We start from the raw sequence: 22,905 nt of genomic DNA, 5'->3' as shown, positions 1-22,905 counted from the left end.
TCCACTGTCTATTGCTCTTCACTCCAATTTTTCATTATTGCAAACAGTGCTGCAACAACTTTGCACATACCTAATTTTATACTGTTGCAAATCTATCTTTAGGAATAAAGTAAACATTGCTGGATCAATGAGAAAATGCAATTGCAATTTTGCCAGATGTTGCCAATTTTGTTCCATAGGAGACCTACCACTCTGCATCCCACTGGCAATATGGCTGAGTATCTTACTTGGGTCATTTGTGATAAACTGATTTCCTATAAAATATCCTTTTTGTCATCAATTTTCAAATTTATTTGCATATATTTTCATAGTTATCTTTGTGAATGTTTTAATGTTCTGTTTTGGTGGTTTCTTTCCCACTTTATGTAAGGTTTCTTCTCCTTTTTAAAGGGTAGTTAATAGTTTGTCTGTTTGATTAAAAAAAAACAGAAATATGTTTTGAAGAGAAACCAAGATGGCGGCATAGGTTAACGCCGGAGATTGCTGCCTCGAACAACCACTTCAAAAAACAACTAAAAGACGGAATGCACATCATCCAGAACCACAGGAAGGCTGGCTGAGTGGAAATTCTACAACTAGGAGGAAAGAGAATATCATACCCAGACTCAGAGGAGGCGCAGTGCTGAAGTGAAATACTCAGGTGCGGAGTGCGGGAGTGCGCGCAGAGCGGGCTGGCGGCGGAGGGCGCGGTTGTTGCTTTCAATCGGGAGGGACTTTCAGACTCTGAGCTCCAGATCCGGGCGAGTCTCTAGGGACCCAGACTCAAACGGGAGAAGCGGGACTATCTGGCTTCGGTCGGAACTCGAAGGCAGCTTTCTCTCCGAGCTTTGCAGCGGGTGCTGGGACTCTGAGAGGCAGAGCCCCTGGGGAAGGAACTGAGAGCAGCCATAACTGCTCCCTCCGGCCTGCCCTGTAGATCCCAGGGACCCACCCCGCCCAAGCCCTGCTCAGAGCCATTTGCCGGATAGCCTCAGGCAAACGCTAGATTAGCACCACCCTAGAGATCCAGCACAGAAGCTCTCCCACTGCAGACACAGCGGACTCTCATAGCCAGTTAGCCTGGAGGTCAAATCACCCCCGGTATTGCCGACAACAACCAAGGCTTAACTACAACAAGACTGGGCACAAAGACCACTAGGGGGTGCACCAAGAAAGCATAAAAAATGCGGAGACAAAGAAACAGGACAAAACTGTCAATGGAGGACATTGAGTTCAGAACCACACTTTTAAGGTCTCTTAAGAACTGTCTATAAGCCGCAGATAAATGCAGTGAGATCCTCAAGAAATCTAATGAGACCCTCGATGTTATGATAAAGAACCAACTAGAAATTAAGCATACACGGACTGAAATAATGAATACTATACAGACTCCCAACAGGAGACCAGAGGAGCGCAAGGATCAAGGCAAAGATCTGAAATACAAAGAAGCAAAAAACACCCAACTGGAAAAGCAAAATGAAAAAAGAATCCGAAAATACGAAGATAGTGTAAGGAGCCTCTGGGACAGCTTCAAGCGTACCAACATCAGAATTATAGGGGTGCCAGAAGATGAGAGAGAGCAAGACATTGAAAACCTATTTGAAGAAATAATGACAGAAAACTTCCCCCACCTGGTGAAAGAAATAGACTTACAGGTCCAGGAAGCGCAGAGAACCCCAAACAAAAGGAATCCAAAGAGGACCACACCAAGACACATCATAATTAAAATGCCAAGAGCAAAAGACAAAGAGAGATTCTTAAAAGCAGCAAGAGAAAGACAGTCAGTTACCTACAAGGGAGTGCCCATACGACTGTCAGCTGATTTCTCAACAGAAACTTTGCAGGCCAGAAGGGAGTGGCAAAAAATATTCAAAGTGATGAATAGCAAGAACCTACAACCAAGATTACTTTATCCAGCAAAGCTATCATTCAGAATAGAAGGTCAGATAAAGAGCTTCACAGATAAGGAAAAGCTAAAGGAGTTCATCACCAACAAACCAGCATTATATGAAATGCTGAAAGGTACCCTTTAAGAAGAGGAAGAAGAAGAAAAAGGTAACGATACAAATTATGAACAACAAACATGCATCTATCAACAAGTGAATCTAAGAATCAAGTGAATAAATAATCTGGTGATCATAATAGAATCAGGGACATAGAAAGGGAATGGACTGACTATTCTTGGGGGGGAAAGGGGTGTGGGAGATGCGGGAAGAGACTGGACAAAAATCGTGCACCTATGGATGAGGACAGTGGGTGGGGAGTGAGGGCGGAGGGTGGTGGCGGGAACTGGGAGGAGGGGAGTTATGGGGGGAAAAAAGAAGAACAAATGTAATAATCTGAACAATAAAGATTTAATTAAAAAATAAAAACAAAATAAAAACAAAACAAAACAAAAAAACAACACTTCAAAGGGCCCCGGCTGGATAGCCCAATTGGTTAGAGCATCCTCCCAATATGCCAAGATTGCGGGTTTGAGCCCCAGTCAGGGCACATATAGGAGTCAACCAATAAATGCATAAATAAGTGGAACAAAAACAAGAAAGAGAGATAAAAAAACAAAAACTTCAAAGGACCAAAATTTTGATGTATTTATTTTACTATTTTTCTGATATCTAAAATTCATTACCTTTCCTTCTTCATTCTTTGGTTTACTTTATTGTTTTTCTACTACTTTTTTTGCATATTCATTAATATTCATTTTCATTGATATAAGTATTTGATGTTCAGATTTTATGATGATTGCTTTGGCTATAACACAGAGGTTGACAAACTATATATAGTCCATGAACCATATCCAAAACACCACCTGTTTTTGTAAATCAAGATTTTTTGGAACACAGCCATACCCACTTATTTATATACTAGAGGCCTAATGCACGAATTTGTACACGGTTGGGGTCCCTAGGCCTGGCAGGGCCGATCAGGGCTGTCTTGCCCTGCGGGGGAAAAAAACTCGCTGGGGGGAGGGACCGCGGGAGGTTGGCCGGCTGTGGGGAGGGACCAGAGGAAGGGGGTGTGTTGGCCGGCCATAGGAGGTTGGCTGTAGGAGCACAATGACCACCAGGGGGAAGCTCCTGCATTAAGCATCTGCCCCCTGGCGGTCAGTGCGCATCATAGCGACTGGTCAACCAGTCATTCTGGTCTTAATGGTCGCTTAGTCTTTTATATATATAGACTAGAGGCCCGGAGCACAAAAATGTGTGCACTCGGGGGGAAGGGGGGACCCCTCAGCCTGGCCTGTGCCCTCTCGCAGTCTGGGACCCCTCGGGAGATAACGCCCGGCTAGCTTAGGCCTGCTCCTGGGTGGCAGAGGGCAGGCCCAATCCCTAGGTGCAGCCCCTGGTCGGGCTCAGAGCAGGGCCGATTGGGGAGTTGGGGCGCCCCCCCTGTCATGCACAGAGCAGGGTGGATCGGGAGGTTGCGATGCCACCCCCAGTCACACTCAGGGTAGGGCCGATTGGGGGGTTGGGGCACCGCCACCTGTCACACTCAAGGCAGGGTCGATGGGGAGGTTGCGACGCCACCCCTTGTCACGCACAGAGCAGGGCCAATCCCGGGGATGGGGCGCTGCCCCGTCACGCACAGAGCAGGGCCCATCAGGGGGTTGGGGAGCTCCCCCCTGTCACTCACAGAGTAGGGCCGATAGGGGAGTTGGGGCACCACCCCCTGTCACACACAGAGCAGGGCGGATCAGGGGGTTGGGGCGCTGCCCTCTATCACCCACAGAGCAGGGCCGATCACGGGGTTGGGACGCCACCACTCTCACACTCAGGGCAGGGCTGATGGGGAGGTTATGGCTCTACCCCATCACACACAGAGCAGGGCCGATTAGAGGGTTAGGGCGCCATCACTCTCACACTCAGGGCAGGGCCGATGGGGAGGTTATGGCTCTACCCTGTCATACACAGAGCAGGGCCCGTTGGGGGGGGGGGGTTGGGGCGCCGCACCCTGTCACACACAGAGCTGCAGGGCAATCAGAGGTTGGGGAGCTCCCCCGTATCAGGCACAGAGGAGGGCTGATCAGGAGGTTGGGGCGCCTTCCCCTGTCACGAACAGAGCCCCAGGGCAATCAGGGGGGTTGGGCGCTGTCCCGTCACGCTGATCCCGGTGCTGGGAGGCATATTACCCTTTTACTATATAGAATAGAGGCCTGGTGCATGGGTGGGGCTGGCTGGTTTGCCCTGAGGGTGTTCTGGATCAGGGTGGGGGTCCCCACTGGGGTGCCTGGCCAGCCTGGGTGAGGGGATGATGGCTGTTTGCAGGTGGTCACACACCCTTCAGGGTTGGGGTCCCCACTGGGGTGCCTGGCCAGGCTGGGTGAGGGGCTGAGGGCAGTTTTCAGGCTGGCGGGTGACGGAAGCTCCCAACCACTCCTTTTTTTCTTTTCTTTTTTTAATTCTCGGCCAGCTTTAGCTCTGAGGCTCCAGCTCTTAGGCCTCTGCTGCTGAAAGCAGGTAATGGAAACAATGTATAACTCCAGCTCTGACTCCAGCTCTGAGATCCCAGCTCGCTGGAAGCTGGTTTCTGGGTTTTTTTTAGCTTCTATATTTGTTAAAATGTTTCAAACTGCAGGCTCAGAGACCTGCAAGGCAGGCGGGGAACGTTGGTTTCCTGCGTCACTGAAGCAAGCAAGCCTCATGTTAGTTTCAAGCTGCCTGGCTGCTGGCAGTCATCTTGGCTGACAGTTAATTTGCATATCGCCCTGATTAGCCAATGGGAAGGGTAGCGGTCGTACACGAATTACCATGTTTCTCTTTTATTATATTAGATAAGATTGTCTATAATTACTTTCACGATACAGGAAAAGAGTTCAAAAGTTGCAACAGAGGCCATAGCGTCCACAAACTGTAAAAATATTTACTATCGCCTGGCCAGTGCAGCTCAGTGGTTGAGCATCAACTCTTGCACTGAGTGGTCGCTGGTTTGATTCCTGGTCAGGGCATATGTCTAGGTTGCAGGCTCCACGATCCCCAGTAGGGGGTGTGCAGGAGGCAGCCGACAGAAACACTGAAGAGAAACATCTGTCTCTCTCCTTCCTCTCTCTAAAATCAATAAAAACATTTTTTTAAAAAATATTTACTATCTATCCTTTTCTTTAAAAAGTTTTCTGACCCCTGTTATAACCTATTGATTGATGCTGATCTTTCATGCCAAGGAACTAGCAATTTTGTTTGTATTTTCACAAGTCAAGAGTTGTTTGGCAATGCCTTTGTTAGTTTCCAGATGGAAGGGCCTTTTCGGGGGAAAAAAATTTTTTTAATTGACTAGAGAAAGAGAAACATATATGATCAGCTGCTTCCAGCACACATCCCAACTGGGGAAAAAAACCCACAACCTGGATATGTCCCCAGGCAGGGAATTATTAAACGTGTCACCTTTCAGTGCATGGGATAATGCTCAACCAACTCAGTCACACCAGCCAGAGCTATGAATTTTTTAAACTAATTTTTAGTTAAAACAAACCAACAAAAAAACACACTGTATCTATTTTGGAGGTAAATTTCAGGGAGTTTTCTTTTTATGTCAACAAATGATCATTTTTTTTCAGTGTTACATGTGCATTTGCAAAGAAGGCGTATTCTTTCATATGTAATACACAATGGTGTGATCCACCTTTGGTTGTATTATTTAGGGCTTCAACAGCCTTATAAAATTTTTGTCCACTTGATCTATCTTCAACTAAGAGAGATTTTTAAGTCGTATCCTATCTAATAAAGAGGGGATATGCTAATTGGCCCTCATGCCATCATAAAGATGGTGGCGCCCATAGCCAGTAAGGAGGGAATATGCTAACTGACTGTCACACCCTCAAATATGGCAGCACCCACAGCCAATGAGGGAATATGCTAATTGACTGTCACACCCTCAAAAGATGGCGGCACCCACAGCCACAAGATGGCAGCGCCCAGTCCCCTCAGCCCTGCCGTGCGCCTGCCTCCAGAGTCCCCCAGTTCCTTTAGCCCCCCAGGGGCCAGCCCGAGGCACAGGCAAGCCTGGGATGGTGGCTGCCCGAGGCTCAAGTAACCAGGGTTGGCTGAGGCTTGCGCTACCAACAGTGGCAGCAGCAGAGGTGTGATGGGGGCGTCGCCTCCTGCCCCTGAGGGCTCCCGGACTGTGAGAGGGGGCAGGCTGGGCCGAGGGACCCCCCCAGTGCATGAATTTTCATGCACCTGGCCTCTAGTATTATTAATGTTTCCATGTCTTATTGACTCTCCGAAAATGTTTTTTAAAAATCAAAGTTGTCATAATATCCATATACCAATAGTATATCTTCACTGAGACTGCAGCTTGTAGCCTTATTTGTGTCTCCCTCTTTAATCATTTCTGGCCTGAGTTCTACCTTATGCAACATCAAAGGAGTAACCCATTTTCTTTATATTCGATTTTTCTGGGATAATCTTTGCATAACCTCTTATTCTTCACCTTTCTGGGTCTTTCAATTTTGTACTGATATCTTCTGCAGAGCACAAATTTGGATTTTGCTACCACCCAAAAATTTTTTTCTCTCTTATAGGCCAAAGCCCATTTATTGATATGACCTCAATTCTGTTATAAAGAAAGTACATAAATTATTTAACCATATTTTCTTTGTTCCCTTTTCCCCCTTTCCATATCTTTTGGAATCTAGAAAGGTTTAGTTTTTTGTCCTAATGGTTATCTTTATACTAATACCTTTATATAACCTTAGTCCTCTCTTCATTAGATACTATCTTTAACTTCCTAGTATGAGCCATATAGAAATTAGCTTTTCCCCCCTCATACCATCCTTGTACTGTATCCCCCAGCATCTGCTTAAAGTAATATCCTTTGATTCCCAGGTAAATTTCTATAAGGCAATCAATAATTCTATTAAACCATTTCTTCTTGGTTGTCTGAAATTTATTCTCTCAAAGCTTCCTCAGGAAAGATTCATTTCAACTATATTCCTTAAGTTCCTGAATAATTGTATTATACCTACATTGTCAGAGCATATAACAAGTACATACTACTTTGTCATACCTTATCCCCATCATTAAATTCAATTCTACAGTTAAACATAAGAATTCCCTGCAGAACATCTTTCCTGTTGTTTTCCTGTCATAAGACCTTTTGACATTGATATACAGACTCAGAGTGGTATTGGCATAAAGACAGACAAATAGATCAATAGAACAAAACAGAGAGCCCAGAAACAAACCTCCCGATGTACATGGATAACTGATCATTTCACAAAGGCAATGCTGTAGGCTTTCTAACAATATGATGGGAAAATTAAATATCTGTATATAAAATAAACTTGAATCCATACCTCATACCACATAAATAGTTAACTCAAAATGGGTCACAGACCTAAATATAAAAATTAAAACTGGGAAACAATAAGGGGAAAATATCTGTATTGGATAAAGATTTCTTAGACACAGCACAAAAGAAAATTTCGTAAACTGAACTTAATTAAAATAAGGTATTAGGGTTCCTTGAAGAACTGATCAAGCTGGTGCACAACAAATACAAGATGAAATTAGAAACTCCATTGCTCACAGGGAAAAAAAATCATGACGAATTTTTAAATATTTTTAGTGGAATGTTAATAACACAACAACAAAATTTGAGGTGGCTAGAGAAAAAACTATAGCTTTAAAGCAGTGACAAACAATAAATAGAACAAAAAGCCAAAAGTCCGTTGATAAGCTCTTCGTAATAGCAGCCAAAAAGAGTAAACATGAATTACAATTAATAGAAACAATAAAGGGGGCATCATTCAGCTCCTGAAAACCTTAAAAGGATAAGAAACTATTGTAAACAAATTTATGCCAATAAGTGTACCAATTAAACAAATCTGACAAATTTCTTAAAACAATTTACCAAAACAGAATTCAAGAAGAAATAGAAAATCTGAACAGCTGTATGTCTATTAAAGACATTGACAGGAGAAACCAAGATGGCGGCATAGGTAAACACCGGAGATTGCTGCCTCGCACAACCACTTCAAAAATACAACTAAAAGACGGAACGAACATCATCCAGAACCACAGGAAGGCTGGCTGAGTGGAAATTCTACAACTAGAAGAGAAAAGCATACCGAGACTCAGAGGAGGTGCGGTGCGGAAATAAAATACTAAGGTACAGAGGCGCACACGGAGCGGGCTGGCAGCTGAGGGCGCAGTTGTCTTTTTCAATCGGGAGGGAGTCTCAGGCTCTGAGCTCCAGTTCCGGGCGAGTCTCTGGGGACCCAGACTCATACGGGAGAAGCGGAACTGTCTGGCATCGGTCGGAAGTCGAGGGCAGCTTTCTCTCAGAGGTACTTGCAGCGATTACCGAGACACTGAGAAGCAGAGACTCTGAGGACAGGACTGAGAGCAGCCATAACTGCTCGCTCGCCCTGTGGATCCCGTGGGACCCGCCCCGCCCCGCCCAAGCCCTGCACAGAGGCTATTGCTGGGTAGCCTCAGGCAAAGGCTAGATTAGCACCTCCCTAGAGATCCAGGAGCAACTGTCCCCAGTGGTCAGAGTGGGACCATCCAGTTTGCAGTTCCTCGGACCTTTAAAGGACACACTCAGGGGGCAGACCCAGTGAGCACCAAAGGCCCACTGAAGCAAGTCTTGCCCCGGAGGGGTGTCTCCAGCACAGAAGTTCTCCCACTGTAGACACAGCTGATTCTCACAGCCAATTGGCCAGGAGGTCAATCCCTCCCAGTGTTACCTACAACAATCAAGGCATAACTACAACAAGACTGTGCACAAAGACCACAAGGGGGTGCGCCACGTGTGTCCTCCTCAGGTAACTGGGGAGGCTGAACCACTGGGCCCTAGAGGACACTTAGCACAGAAAACCACTTTATCAACACAGGGAAGCATAAAAAATGCGGAGACAAAGAAACAGGACACAAATGACAGAAATGGAGGAAAGCAAACTACTGGATATAGAGTTCAAAACCACACTTTTAAGGTTTTTCAAGAACTTTCTAGAAACCGCCGATAAATTTAGTAAGACCCTCGAAAAAACTGGTGAGACCACCGATAAATGTAATGAGATCCTCAAGAAATCTAGTCAGACCCTCGATGTTATGATAAAGGACCAACTGGAAATTAAGCATACACTGACTGAAATAGAGGATATTATACAGACTCCCAACAGCAGACTAGAGGATCGCAAGAATCAAGTCAAAGATTTGAAATACGAAGAAGCAAAAAACACCCAACCGGAAAAACAAAATGAAAAAAGAATCCAAAAATACGATGATAGTGTAAGGAGCCTCTGGGACAGCTTCAAGCGTACCAACATCCGAATTGTAGCGATGCCAGAAGAAGAGAGAGAGCAAGATATCGAAAACCTATTTGAAGAAATAATGACAGAAAACTTCCCCTTCCTGGTGAAAGAAATAGACTTACAGGTCCAGGAAGCACAGAGAACCCCAAACAAAAGGAATCCAAAGAGGACCACACCAAGACACATCATAATTAAAATGCCAAGAGCAAAAGACAAAGAGAGATTCTTAAAAGCAGCAAGAGAAAGACAGTCAGTTACCTACAAAGGAGTACACATACGACTGTCAGCTGATTTCTCAACAGAAACTTTGCAGGCCAGAAGGGAGTGGCAAGAAATATTCAAAGTGATGAATGCCAAGAACCTACAACCAAGATTACTTTATCCAGCAAAGCTATCATTCAGAATTGAAGGCCAGATAAAGAGCTTCACAGATAAGAAAAAGCTAAAGGAGTTCACCACCACCAAACCAGTATTATATGAAATGCTGAAAGGTATCCTTTAAGAAGAGGAAGAAGAAGAAAGAGGTACTGATACAAATTATGAACAACAAATACACATCTATCAACAAGTGAATCTAAATATCAAGGGAATAAAAAATCTGATGAACAGAATGAACTGGTGATTATAATAGAATCAGGGGCATAGAAAGGGAATGTTCTGACAATTCTTGGGGGGGAAAGGGGTGTGGGGGATGCGGGAAGAGACTGAACAAAAATCGTGCACCTATGGATGAGGACAGTGGGTGGGGAGTAAAGGCAGAGGGTGGGGTGGGAACTGGGTGGAGGGGAGTTATGGGGGGGGAAAAAGAGGAACAAATGTAATAATCTGAACAATAAAGATTTAATTTAAAAAAATATATAAAAAAATAAAGACACTGAATTCCTAAATCTTTCCATAAAGAAAACTCCAACCCAGGATGGACTTGATGAATCCTATCAAATATTTAAGGAAGAATACTAATTTTACAACAATTCTTTCAGAAAATAGAGATAAAGGGAACACCTCACACATTTTGAGAACTATATTACCTGGGTATCAAAATCAGACAAAGATATAAGAAAACTCTATCACCAATATTCCTCATGAACATTAAAAATTTTCAAAATATCTATAAATCAGACATATGCAAAGAGAATAATACATTATGACCAAATAGGGGTGTAGCCCAAGAATGCATGATTGGTTTAATATCTGGAAATATATGTAATTCTCCACATTAACAGAAAAAACAAAAAGAAAAATCAAACAATCATTTTAACAGATACTGTACTGGAAATAGAAGGAAACTTAATTCTGATAATGGGCATCTATTAAAAACTAACAGATTATAATTATGAAGGACAAGAAAGAAGTATAACTATACGAAAAGTGATAATCTACAAAAAACTACTAGATTTAATCATTAAATTCAGCAATATAAAGGATACAATCAATATACAAAAGTCAATTATATTTCAACATACTAGCAACAATTGGAAATGAAAATTTAAAAATACCATTTACAATAACATTAAACATTATCATAAAATGCCTTAGAATAAACTCTGAAAAATTTATACTATTACTACAAATTAAAGCGTGCTGAGAGAAATTAGTGATCTAAATAAATGGGAGATAAAACATGTTCATGGATAATAGTCAACATTGTTAAGCGCATCCTCCCCAAATTGTTATCCCCAATTCAATGCAATTCCAATCAAAATCAGGCTTTTGTGTAGAAACTGACAAGCTGATTCTAAAACTTATAAAGAAATGCAAATGACTTTGAAGAGCCAAAGCAATTTTGAGAAAGAACAAAACTGTCCAATTTCAATTTTTACTTAAAACGTAATGTACAAATAGTACTGAAAGGACAGACAGATCAATAGAAAAGAATCGAGTACAGAAAAAGAACTATACATATTTGTTCAAATGACTTTTCATAAAAAATGCCAAAGTAATATAATGGGAAAGAACTCTTTTCAGTAAATGGTGCTTTAATATATGATTAAAAACATGAACCTCAACACTACACCTCACACAAAAGTTCCTCAAAATGGATTATAGATATAAGTATAAAAGCTTAGTTATAAAAATAATGAAAGAGCCCTAGCTAGGATGGCTCAATGGGTAAAGCATCAGCCTGCAGACTGAAAGGTCCCGGGTTCGATTCCAGTGAAGGGCATATGCCGGGGTTGCAAGCTCCATCCCCAGTAGGGAATGTGCAGGAGGCAGCCAATCAGTGATTCTCTTTCATCATTGATGTTTCTATTTCTCTCTCCCTCTCCCTTCTTCTCTGAAATCAATAAAAATATATTTAAAAATAATAAAAATGAAAGAAAAAAATGGGAGAAAATCTTAGTAAGCTTGGAGTAGGTACAGAATTTTTAGAAAACCACTAATCATAAAAGAAAAAAAAACCCTGATAAATCAATTAAAAAAAAGCATGATAAATCAATCAAAATTTAACCTCAGCTCCTCAAAAGATACCATTTAAAAAATAAAAAGGAGTGGGAGAAAAAAATACTTGCAATAAAGGTACCTAACAGGACCAAGATGCAATGTAAAGTTTTACTTTTCAGTAAGACAAACCACCTAATTTTTTTTAAATCTGCAAAAGACTTAAACTTAAATTTTACCAAAAGAGATCTATGAATGGCCAATAAGCACAAAAAAGATTCTCATCATTATTTGTCAGGAAAATAAAAATTAAAACCATGATATACTCCGTCACACAAACTAGAAGACAAAAATTAATAATATACAAATTGGCGAGGATGTAAACCAACTGGAACTTCTCATACATTGCTGGAGGGAATGCAAAATGGTAAATTCCAAATCTATGTATTTGCCCAAGGAAACAAAACATATCCACATAAAGAATTGTCCACAAATACTTATAAAAACTGTATTCACAGAAGCCCCAAACTGAAAAAAAATAGTAATTTCCATCAACAGGTGAATACAGTATATACTGTATATAGAACTGTTGTGTATAAAACTGATACAATATGAATTGACCTTAAATACTATTATTAATCCTTCCTCATATTTTATACTAAAAAATGATTTATACTTTTTGCCAAGAACCAAAAGAAATCAGCTCCCAAAATTGAGAGTTACATATCTTACAGACAGCCAGTTAGTAGTCTAAGGAAACTGGTGGATTCTTATATTTCACACTCCCTGGACAAATAATGTGACCCCTTTCAAACACTTTTGAGCATTTGTAAATTATAATACTTTAAAGAATGTTTTTATTGATTTCAGAGAGGGAGAGAGAGAAACATCAATGAGAATCACCGATTGGCTGCCACCTACATGGACCCTAGTGGGGATCCAGCCTGAGCATGTGCTCAACCACTGAGCAACACAGGCTGGGCTACAATACTTTTTAAATTATAAGTTAACTTTATTTCTTTTATAAAAGGTCAAGTATTATGTTAATTTCAAAAATTTGTTAGGAAGAACTTATTTTCTACAAATTTCATTTAGGATGACATAGGGAGCACCAAAAAGTTAATAGAAAATGAAAGTAGCCCTAGCCAATTTGGCTCAATGGATAGAGCGTTGGCCTGCGGACCAAAAGGTCCTGGGTTTGATTCCAGTCTAGGGCACGTGCCTTGGTTGCAGGATCCTCCCTGGCCCCGGCCCTGGTCAGAGTGCTTGCAGGAGGCAACCAATCAATGTGTGTCACTTACTAGTACATCGATGTTTCTATCTCTCCCTCTCTCTCCCACTCTCTAAAAATCAATGGAAAAATATCTTCAGGTGAGGATAAAAAAAAGAACTTTAAAAAAGAAAAGGAAAGTAGGCCTGATAGTATTGAGAATTAACTACTCTACACCTGAATTTTGGTCATAATTTTCTACAGAATCCTTATGATCAACTATATTTTGATCTAAGGAAACACTAGGGTTTCATATTATACTCTGGAATTCTAAAACTATGCCAAATTGGACTCCCTGGGGAGAGGGACCTAGAAATCCAAATTTTAACAAGTGTACCAGGTGATTCTAGTAGCTAATATTTGAAAACCCCCAAATCTAAAAGTTAAGAGTGTAACTGGAACATGTTACGTGGCCTACAGAAAGGGCTTGTGTGGTTATGTGGCCTACAGAAAGGGCCTGTGTGGGTATGTCATTTTTTTCTTAATTACCTGCCAATCCTATCTAATAAAAGGCTAATATGCAAATCGACTGAACAGCAGAATGACTGGTTGCTATGACATGCACTGACCACCAGGGGCAGATGCTCAATGCAGGAGCTGACCCTTGGTGGTCAGTGTACTCCCACAAGGGGAGCGCCGCTCAGCCAGAAGCTGGGCTCACGGGTGGCTAGCGCAGCAGCAATGGTGGGAGCCTCTCCCGCCTCCGCAGCAGCGCTAAGGATGTCTGACTGATGGCTTAGGCCCGCTCCCAGACTGTGAGAGGGTGCAGTCCGGGCAGAGGGATCCCCCCACCCCCTGAGTGCATGAATTTCATGCATCGAGCCTCTAGTATATAATACCAGAGAAACTTTACACAAAATTCAGACTTCAGACTTCTTGTTAAAGAAAAAAAAAGATCCTTCAACACTGGCCCTGCATTCTCACATGACAATCTGCTGGAGCTAAGTAGAATTTGCCACCTCCCACTCCCGCACCATTCCCTATTAGCAGGCTCACAATTCTCTATCTCAATTACCTGCTTTGCTCCTGCATGTATTGTAGTTTGATCCATGGTGCCTGTACCCACAAGTTAATTAAAGGAATCTTCATTAAGAAGGTTCATTAAGAGTTCATCAAATGGTCCAGCTGGTTGAGCATCAAACCATGAACCAGGAGGTCACGGTTTGATTCCAGGTGGGTGTACATGTCCAGGAGGGGATGTGGAGGAGGCAGCCGATCAATAATTAACTCATCGTTGATGTTTCTCTCCCCCTCTCCCTTCCTATCTGAAATCAAGAAAAAAAAATTTTTAAAAAGTTCATCAGCCGAAACCGGTTTGGCTCGGTGGATAGAGCGTCGGCCTGCGGACTGAAAGGTTCCAGGTTCGATTCCGGTCAAGGGCATGTACCTGGGTTGCGGGCACATCCCCAGTGGGAGATGTACAGGAGGCAGCTGATTGATGTTTCTCTCTCATCGATGTTTCTAACTCTCTATCTCTCTCCCTTCCTCTCTGTAAAAAAATCAATAAAATATATTTTTTTTAAAAAAAGTTCATCAAATGAACCCTATTTATTTAGTTCTAAAATGCATTATCTAAATTTTTGCTTCAGCTTGTATTAAAATAAGTTTGCAAGGAGGTAAAAAGGAAAGCATTCAAGTCAATAAGATTCAGGATAATATTTTTAATTTATTGAAAATAACCCTAACTTTTTTAGAGGTATACACCTCAAAAGTATCATTAAAGCCTTTGCTTAGTATAAAAGCAAAAACATTTACCTTTAAATTTAAATGCCTTCCTTGAACACTTGAATATAATACAAGCAATATTTGGAGACTGGAATTACATAGAACATTTTGAGAAATGAAATTCAAACTTGTCTCAGAATTGAGAATCAGTACTTTTATTACCCATGTTCTCATTCATTCAAGTCTGAATGTCATGGCCAGGCATGCAATACATCTTAATCCTAGAATTATGCAAAATTCAGGTCTTAATTGACTACTGGCCTGTTTAACCATTTACAAAATAAATAAAAGAAACCTTAAAATGTGTCTTAAAAAATTTAAGAACTAAGATTTCAGTTTCACCTGTACTAACTTTACAACAGGTGGGCCACATCTGAGCAAACTAGTGTCATGACACTGATATTTTACTCTACTTACAAGCTAACAAAGTAGCTTACCGTGGATGCTGGTAGAAGACATGAGATTCAGGTCACAGGCAAAGGGCAGTTTTTTACTTACAATAATTATATAAGTCAAAGCACCAACATTCTGCACTGGTTCTGAATCCCAGTTCCCACCAAGCAAAATGAAGAGGGCCAGTAGACACAGGCAATAGGTTGTGCTACATGAGAAAAACCTATGCTTTGGGAACCCTAACCTTTTTTTTCCCTCTCTTCTTTTCTTCTCTCTGGGAACCCTAATCTTTATGATGAGCAGTAAGCATGCCTGTCTTTTACTCCAAAGGGAGGCATTTATCTTTATTATACTGGACCATATGCATGCCTGTGCTTTGCTCTGATGGAAGACACCATCTTCTAAGGCTGTTCCTTATACAAACATCCTTTTAAAACAGAAACAAAGGGCAGTCACTCTGAGGGCAGGACCTGCAGAAACAGAGAAAATTGTCTCCCTCAACCAGATACTGTTCCTAACATATAATTAAATGAGGAGTCTAACACTATAATCCATTTAAAACATTAATTTCATATACTCCTTGACCTAGCTCAATTATTTAATTAGCATTCATCTCAAATTAAAAAGGAATTCCCCCTTTTCAGTTACTTTGTATTTTTTAAATGAGGTGCTCAACTATTTGCAATATTAAAATTGAAAAAAAATCTCTCAAGTATCCCACCAGAAACAAATAATTACTGTACTTAAACTAAATTTAAATGTTCCAAACCTGTTAAAGTTAGCAATGGGAGCCACCTGTCAAAACTCTCTACCTGTAGTAGGTCCTATACAGTAACAACCACCACAAAGACCACAGAGGCTTCCACATTTCCAGCTGTTGTCTACAATTTACAAGAAAATCCTGCACCCTCAAATCACTTTGTTCTATTTTCTCTTTACCCTTTTACCGACTTAACATAAAATCTTCGAAAGATAAAAAAGACAAGAAGACACCGTCTCAACGTTCCTTTGTCCACAGCGGGGAGAGAGAACACCGGGTTCTCATGGAGCTGAAGAACCCGGAACATGTAAGACAGAGAACAGACCACATCTGACCCGTAGTCAACCATCAAAGAAAGTCACTACCACTTCACCCGCACCCCCCCTCCGTCCCCAACACACACACACACACACACTCACACACAGTGGGTCCAGGCGGGATGATCAGGATCGTCGGCACCTGGACAAAGCTTCGGGGAGGCAGAGGGTAGCGGTGAACTAGATGCACTTGGCCAAGAACCCGCGCCGCAGACAACAGCAGACTCCGACCGAGATTTTTCAAAAGTGCGGGTCGCCCGGAGGAGGCTGCCGGGGGGCCGAGCAGCGGCAGGGGCGCGCGGGCCAGGTCCCCAGCGCCGCCCGTGCAAGTTGCTCGCGGGGCGCGCGGGCCCGCCGGGTCCCCGGCGCCCACACAAGACCCGCTTCCTCGCCCTTCCCCCTCCCCCCCCCCCCCCCTGCGCCGCGCACCCCGGGCGGCGACGTGACAGTGGGTCCCGCCGCGCAGGGGCGCCCGCCTCCCCTCGGCCCTCCCTCCGCGCCCGCCTCTCACCTTGGGTGGCGAACGGCGAGGAGCCGCCGACCGGCGAGCCGGGGCCGGGGAGCAGCGGCGAGGTCTCGGCCGAGCCCAGCACGGGCGCCGGCAGCATGAGGAAGCGCTGCGGCGCGGGCAGGCAGCGCTGGCAGAAGGAGTGCAGGCAGGGCAGCAGCTTGGGCGCGCGGCTCTGGATGTTCTGGTGGCACACGGCGCAAGTGTCCAACAGGTTGAGCCGGGCCGCCTCGCCTCCGCGCTCCGAGTCCGGGCCCTGCCGACTCTCGGCCTCGTTCTCTCCGCTCGGCGCTGCCGAGGGTCCCCCGGCGGCTGCCGCCGAAGCCGCCGCGGGCGCCGTCGCCGCCTTCTCCACAGCCACCTCCATTGTCCTGCCCCCCGCCGCCGCCGCCGCCGCCGCCGGGGAAGGGGGAGCGCGGTCTCCGCCCGCCGCCGCCGCGACTCCCGACGACCTCCTCCTTCTCCTCCTCCTCGCAGGCCGCTCGGGTGGCCCGCGGGAGAAGGAGGGAGGGAAGGAGGGCGGAGGAATCTTTCTCCGGAACCGGGGATCCGCCTCCCGGGTGGCGCGGCCTGAAAAGGGGGTTCTGTCAGCGGGGACGGTTCCTCGCTCCAGGGAGGCTGCGCTCCGCCCGCTTCGCCAATGGCCGGGGAGCTCAACAAGCCCGCCCAGCCCGGCCGAGCCTCCCCGCTTTTCTCTGGGGCCTGAGCCCGCCTCGGTCCCCGCCCCCTCTCCCAGCAACTGAAACAACGGCTGGCAGCGCGTCGCCCAATAGCCGCCACGCCTGGCCAGGGGGCGGGGCCTGCCTTAGCCCGCGAGGCTCCGACGGCGCTGCGGTAGGCTGGGAGGTGGGCGGGCGCTCGTTTAGCCCCGCCCCTCGGGGCTCTGGAACCGCGGCCTCTGATTGGGCCTTTGTGTGCGTTGAAAGATTAAGGGTTTATTTGTTCACCACTGACCGCCTAATCCGATCCGCCTGTGTTGGTTCCTCCTATAGGGCGGGGCTTCAACCGCGTCTAGGAGTTAATTGACTGCTTTCAAAACTGGGTTTATTACCGGAGAGGGGGTCCTGTAGGAAGAGTGAGCATGGTGGGAGGGTCAAAGGATGACAAAGTGGAGGTAGTGAAAAGCGAGTAAAGAATGAATTTTAAAATTGGAAAATGTGGGGAAAAGATGTGGAGGCAGCATGGGTTTTGCCACCTGAATGCACTCATCTATATGATGAATGATGGAGCATGAAGAATAAGGGGAAGCTTCTCTTACAAGTAAGAAATCTTTGAAGAATTTCGCCCCTGGAAAATAAATTAATTTTTCAAGTCAATGATTTGCTTTTTAAGTAAAAATTGATCATTTTCCAAGGAATTAAGATATAAAGATTGTTTGCAAATGTCGTTATTGCATATATGCATTATGACAAGAAATAAAAATAAAGATATATCCCAATAATAGAGATATCCCAATAATTCATCAATTCAATATTCTTTTTCATTCCCTCCCCCTTCTTTTACACACACAATTTCACTCAAAAAATAGACAAACTTTTAAGGAGCTTTAAGAACGAAGGGGGGGGGGGAAGCTTTCTTATATACTAGTACACGAGACTGTTTAAAAATGTGTATGGCGGTGCTATTTTTAAGTACAAATAAAGTAGTGCTGGAACTCTGAAGAGAGTGGAGTGGGGTCAGAAAAGGTTTTGTTAAAATTGTAATGATTTTGGAAGAAGAAATGGTGGATAAACTCTAGGCATCCTAGCATACCCTCAACACCTTACTTTCACAAAAGATTCCTCTCCTACCAGCCTCTTTTCAAAACAGGTAATTAAATCCAATTTCCATAAGCCTCTTGAGTGAAGTCTTTTCTTTTTTCTTTCTTTTTTATTTTTTCAAATCTTTATTGTTGAAAGTATTTCATATGTCCCCCCTTTACCTCCCTTCCACCTCTGTAATTTCCCCCTCTCCCATGCCCATGGTTGAGCCAAGTTCTTTTTTTTAAAATATATTTTATTGATTTTTTTACAGAGAGGAAGGGAGAGGGATAGAGACTTAGAAACATCGATGAAAGAGAAACATCGATAAGCTGCCTCCTGCACACTCCCTACTGGGGATGTGCCCTTGACCAGAATCGAACCTGGGACCCTTAAGTCCGCAGGCTGATGCTCTATCCACTGAGCCAAACTGGTTAGGGCAAACCAAGTTCTTTAATGAACTCAAATGCTATTTATTTTTTATGCTAGTAGTTTGTTAAGAATCACTGGCAGCTAGTTTAAAAGCTGGTTCTTTGCCCTGGCCAGGTGGGACAGTTGTTAGAGCATCCTCCCTCACACCAAATAGTTGCAGGTCCGATTCCTCCTGATCAGGACACATAACTAGGTTTCCGGTTCCACTACAGGTCAGGGCGCCTATAGGAGGCAACCAATAGATGTTTCTCTCACATCAATGTTTCTCTCCCTCTTTCTCTTCCTCTCTCTCTAAAAATCAATAAGAACATACCCTAGGGTAAGGATTAAAATAATTAATAATAAATAAACAGCAAATAAAAAAAATAAAGCTGGTTCTTTGGGCCCATCCCCATATTTACTTGTAGCAGCAAGCAGCATTTCATGATTTTATCTGGGTGCTCTATGGAGAAACAGGCCTAGTCTGAATTTCTTTACTGTCCTGCCCATGATTTCATTGCCATTCACTTCTCAAGCTGAAGCTCCCACTATTGCCATGCTTTAGTTTTAATTCCTCCTGCTGAGCACATACTAGTTCATATCCCTCTGTTTTGGAATGCCCTTACTTCAAAATTCAGACTTACCTGTTGTCCTCCTAAAACACCACAAAATCCATCACTTCTTCCCCAGTACTTATTCTATACCCTATCTTTTTGTATCTGCACCTGGAAAATCTTTACATACTAGAAAATAAAAATCTGTTACAAGTTAATGATTTTAATATGATAATTCATAAAGATGAGTCCTTCTTATTCCACCAAATGGTTGCAGGTCCGATTCCTCCTGGTCAGGGCACATAAGAAAGAATGAGAGATGAATTGGGGAAGACAGAATTCCATGAAATTTGCTATAACCCACTAGTTTAGTTTCTCAATCACAATGGATAATCAGTGTTACAGAAAATTATCTTCTATACTCCTAAACTTTGTAGTCTTGCCTAATAAAAAAATCATATGTTTTAGTTAGTTCAAATAGAGATAGCTCTGAGTTTTTTAAAATCCAAAAAATGAATTTATTTAACACCTAGATCTGGGCAGAGTAAGTGGATGCTCCCAGGAACAAATTGGTATTACTACTGAAATACAGAAAAACTTCCTGAATAATCAACAGAAAACTTGCAGGAGAGAACCCTAACACCCCAGGACTAAAAGTGGGGACCTCATAGAGACTGATAGGAGTGTCGGGGGCAGGAAAGGGTAGGCCAGGTACCCACAGACAGCAACTGAAGTCCCAGAGAGATATCTCAGCTGTGGGGGGTTGCCCCTGAGACCTCTGGGATCTAATCCCCAAGGTCGGCCCCCATCAGAGAGCACCAGAACTAAGGAGGGTACCCACACAACATCTGGCTGTGAAAAACAGCAGGGTGCAGTCTGCCTGGGAGAGATGGCTTAAAATTTAGCGCTGTCTTAAAGGGCCAATGTTCAAAATTCCATGTGGAGCCACCCACCTTGTGCTCCAGCAGAGGGAGGGTGAAGTGGACTAGAACTATGAGAGCAGAAGCGAGGACTAGGGACACGGGGGATAGAGTTCAGAAGGCAAACACCCTAAGTTTCCTGGGTTGAGTCATTCCCTTATGCAGCCAAGGACATCATTCATACATACACATCTACCTTGCCTTTGGGGAAGACAGCTGACACACCCTATTGGAAAACACCTTGCCCTGAGGCCACTTAAGAGATTAAAAATAACAATTAGCCTTCAGGCAGTAGCAACTACCCCACCCTATTGGGAAAAGAAAACTCTTGCCACACCTGGGGACTATTGTCTGGGGGCAATTCCAGTCAGAATCCTATAAGTCTGTAGGCGGAGGCGGTCTTTGGAGGCTTTGAGTCCTTGCCTGATCTAATTAGTCAGAAACAGGCTTTAACACTGTCCTGCACTAGAGATTGAGAGGTGTAGAGCAAGCATGTCACAAAGGCTAACATGGGCCAAATAAACAAGGTTTACATTTATGTGGGTCACAAAAAACAAAAGCTTCAATTTTCATAGAAACGTAGGTTTATTTCAATAGAGACATGCTGAATACAAAGGGCTAAAATAAATGAGTAATCGTTAACATAAAATAATAGAACATTTTAATAAAAATTAGTATTTTTCTTGAAAATTAATGTACCAGACACTGAATAACTGCACCAATTAATAAGTGTAATGCAAATAGACCTATTTTTCTTGCTCTATGAAAGTGAAATATTTCCTGTTGCACACACCAAACAAGTCAGTCCAAGACTAATCATGTGGCAATCAGCTGCTAAAATACTCGCTGCTAGTATTAGTGGAGAGAAATGGTGCACCTGCATGTAAGGCGCATAAGGGAAATGAAAGCAACACGGTTATAGTAATCAGTCATTAGCAAACATTTTAGTTTGTTATTAATTACTAGGGGCCCGGTGCACGAAATTCGTGCACTGGGTGTGTGTGGGGGGGAGTGTCCTTCAGCCCAGCCTGCCCCCTCTCACATACTGGGAGCCCTTAGGCGTTGACCCCCATCACCCTCCAATCGCAGGATCGGCCCCTTGCCCAGGCCTGACGCCTCTGGCTGAGGCATCCGGCCCGGGCAGTGGGGACCCGCAGCTGCAGCGGCCCCACGATCGTGGGCTTCGCTTTAGGCCCAGGCAAGGGACCCCTAGCTCCCGGGACTGCCAGCTTCGACCGTGCCCAGCTCCCATCACTGGCTCCACCCCTACTTCCTGCTATCACTGGCCAGGGCGGCAAAGGCACCTGATTCTCCGATCATGGCTGGGGGGCAGGGCAAAGGCGGCCCCAGGGCCGCCTTTGCCCTGCCCCCCAGCTCTTAGCTCCCCCCTGGGTTTCCGATCACTGTCAGTGGCAGGGGGCTTCTTCCTGCTTTCCCTTTCGCCTCCCTGCATTGTGCCTACATATGCAAATTAACCGCCATCTTGTTGGCAGTTAACTGCCAATCTTAGTTGGCAGTTAATTTGCATATAGCCCTGATTAGCCAATGAAAAGGGTAGCTCGTACGCCAATTACCATTTTTCTCTTTTATTAGTGTTGATTATGTATAACAGGATATTGTAAAAATTAAGTTATGAAATTTTTATTAAAATGTTTCTTACATACCTTTATATTGGCTAGGCAGCAAAAATATTCATTGTAGGAGTAAGGGGGGTGATAAGGACACATATGTAACACCTTAATCAGTAAAGAAAATTTTAAAAAATATACTCATTGTGGACTGCAAGTTTGACAGCTTGGTATAGAGGATCCACTAATACATAGTCACAAACCCAAACAGATAGCCAAAATGAGGAGATAAAGAAACAACCCCCAAATGAAAGAACTAGAAAATTCTTGAGAAGAAGAGATAAATGAGACAGAGATAAGAAATTTATCTGAAATATAGTTCAGAGTAATGATGGTAAATATATCAACAACATAAAAAAGATATAGTAACTATGAAAACAGAACAGACAGAGATAAAGAATGACATTACACAAATAACACATTGGAAGGAATACACAACAGATTAGGGGAAGCTGAGGATCGAATCAGTGAATTAGAAGACAGAGTTGAAAATATTACTCAATCAGAAAACAAAAATCAAAACAAAAAAATAAAAAACAGGAGGACAGCTTAAGGGTACTGTGGGACAATGTGAAATGTAACTATATTAGAATAGCAGGTGTGCCAGAAGAGGTGGAAAGGGAGAGAGGAATAGAGAACATGTTTGAAGAAATAATGACAGAAAACTTCCCTAACCTGGTAAAGGAAAAAAGTCACACAAGTGCAGAAGGCACAGAAAACCCCAATCAAGAAGAACCCAAACAGGCTCACGCCCAATCACATCATAATTAAAATGCAAAAAATTAAAGACAGAGAATCTTAATCCTTTGTATGCAGAAGAGAAAAGAAAACTATTACCTACAAAGTTCACATAAGGTTGACACCTGATTTCTTATCAGAAACCATACAGGCCAGAAAGGGATAGCATGAAGTACTCAAGGTAATGGAAAGCAAGAATCTGAGACTGAGATTACTATATCCAGCAAGGCTTTCATTCAAAATAGACAATCAAATAAAGAGCTTCCCAGACAAAGAAAGGCTAATAAAGTACATCACCACCAAGCCAGCATTACAAGAAAAGCTAATGGCC

The 22,905-nt window shown here is 43.5% G+C and overlaps 1 protein-coding gene across 4 annotated transcripts in view; it reads right to left on the bottom strand.

Annotated features, from left to right (window-relative positions):
* The window catches only part of TRIM24 (tripartite motif containing 24), a 121,463-nt gene extending 104,210 nt beyond the window's left edge, over nucleotides 1-17,253 (bottom strand). For 2 of the 4 annotated variants that reach the window (XM_059711902.1, XM_059711904.1), the window contains exon 1: nucleotides 16,588-17,250. In XM_059711902.1, the coding sequence (XP_059567885.1) occupies nucleotides 16,588-16,951 (364 nt within the window). In that variant the 5' untranslated portion in view covers nucleotides 16,952-17,250. Of the gene's footprint in view, nucleotides 1-16,587 lie in introns of all 4 variants that reach the window. The other 2 variants (XM_059711903.1, XM_059711905.1) reach the window with 2 other exon arrangements.
* Between the last annotated feature and the right edge of the window lie 5,652 nt (nucleotides 17,254-22,905).

This window comes from Myotis daubentonii, chromosome 10, assembly GCF_963259705.1.
Source record: "Myotis daubentonii chromosome 10, mMyoDau2.1, whole genome shotgun sequence".
In the NCBI taxonomy this organism is placed as follows: Eukaryota; Metazoa; Chordata; class Mammalia; order Chiroptera; family Vespertilionidae; genus Myotis; species Myotis daubentonii.
The sequence above is the reverse complement of the archived record's forward strand: the minus strand, read 5'-3'. Positions and strand labels throughout refer to the sequence as shown.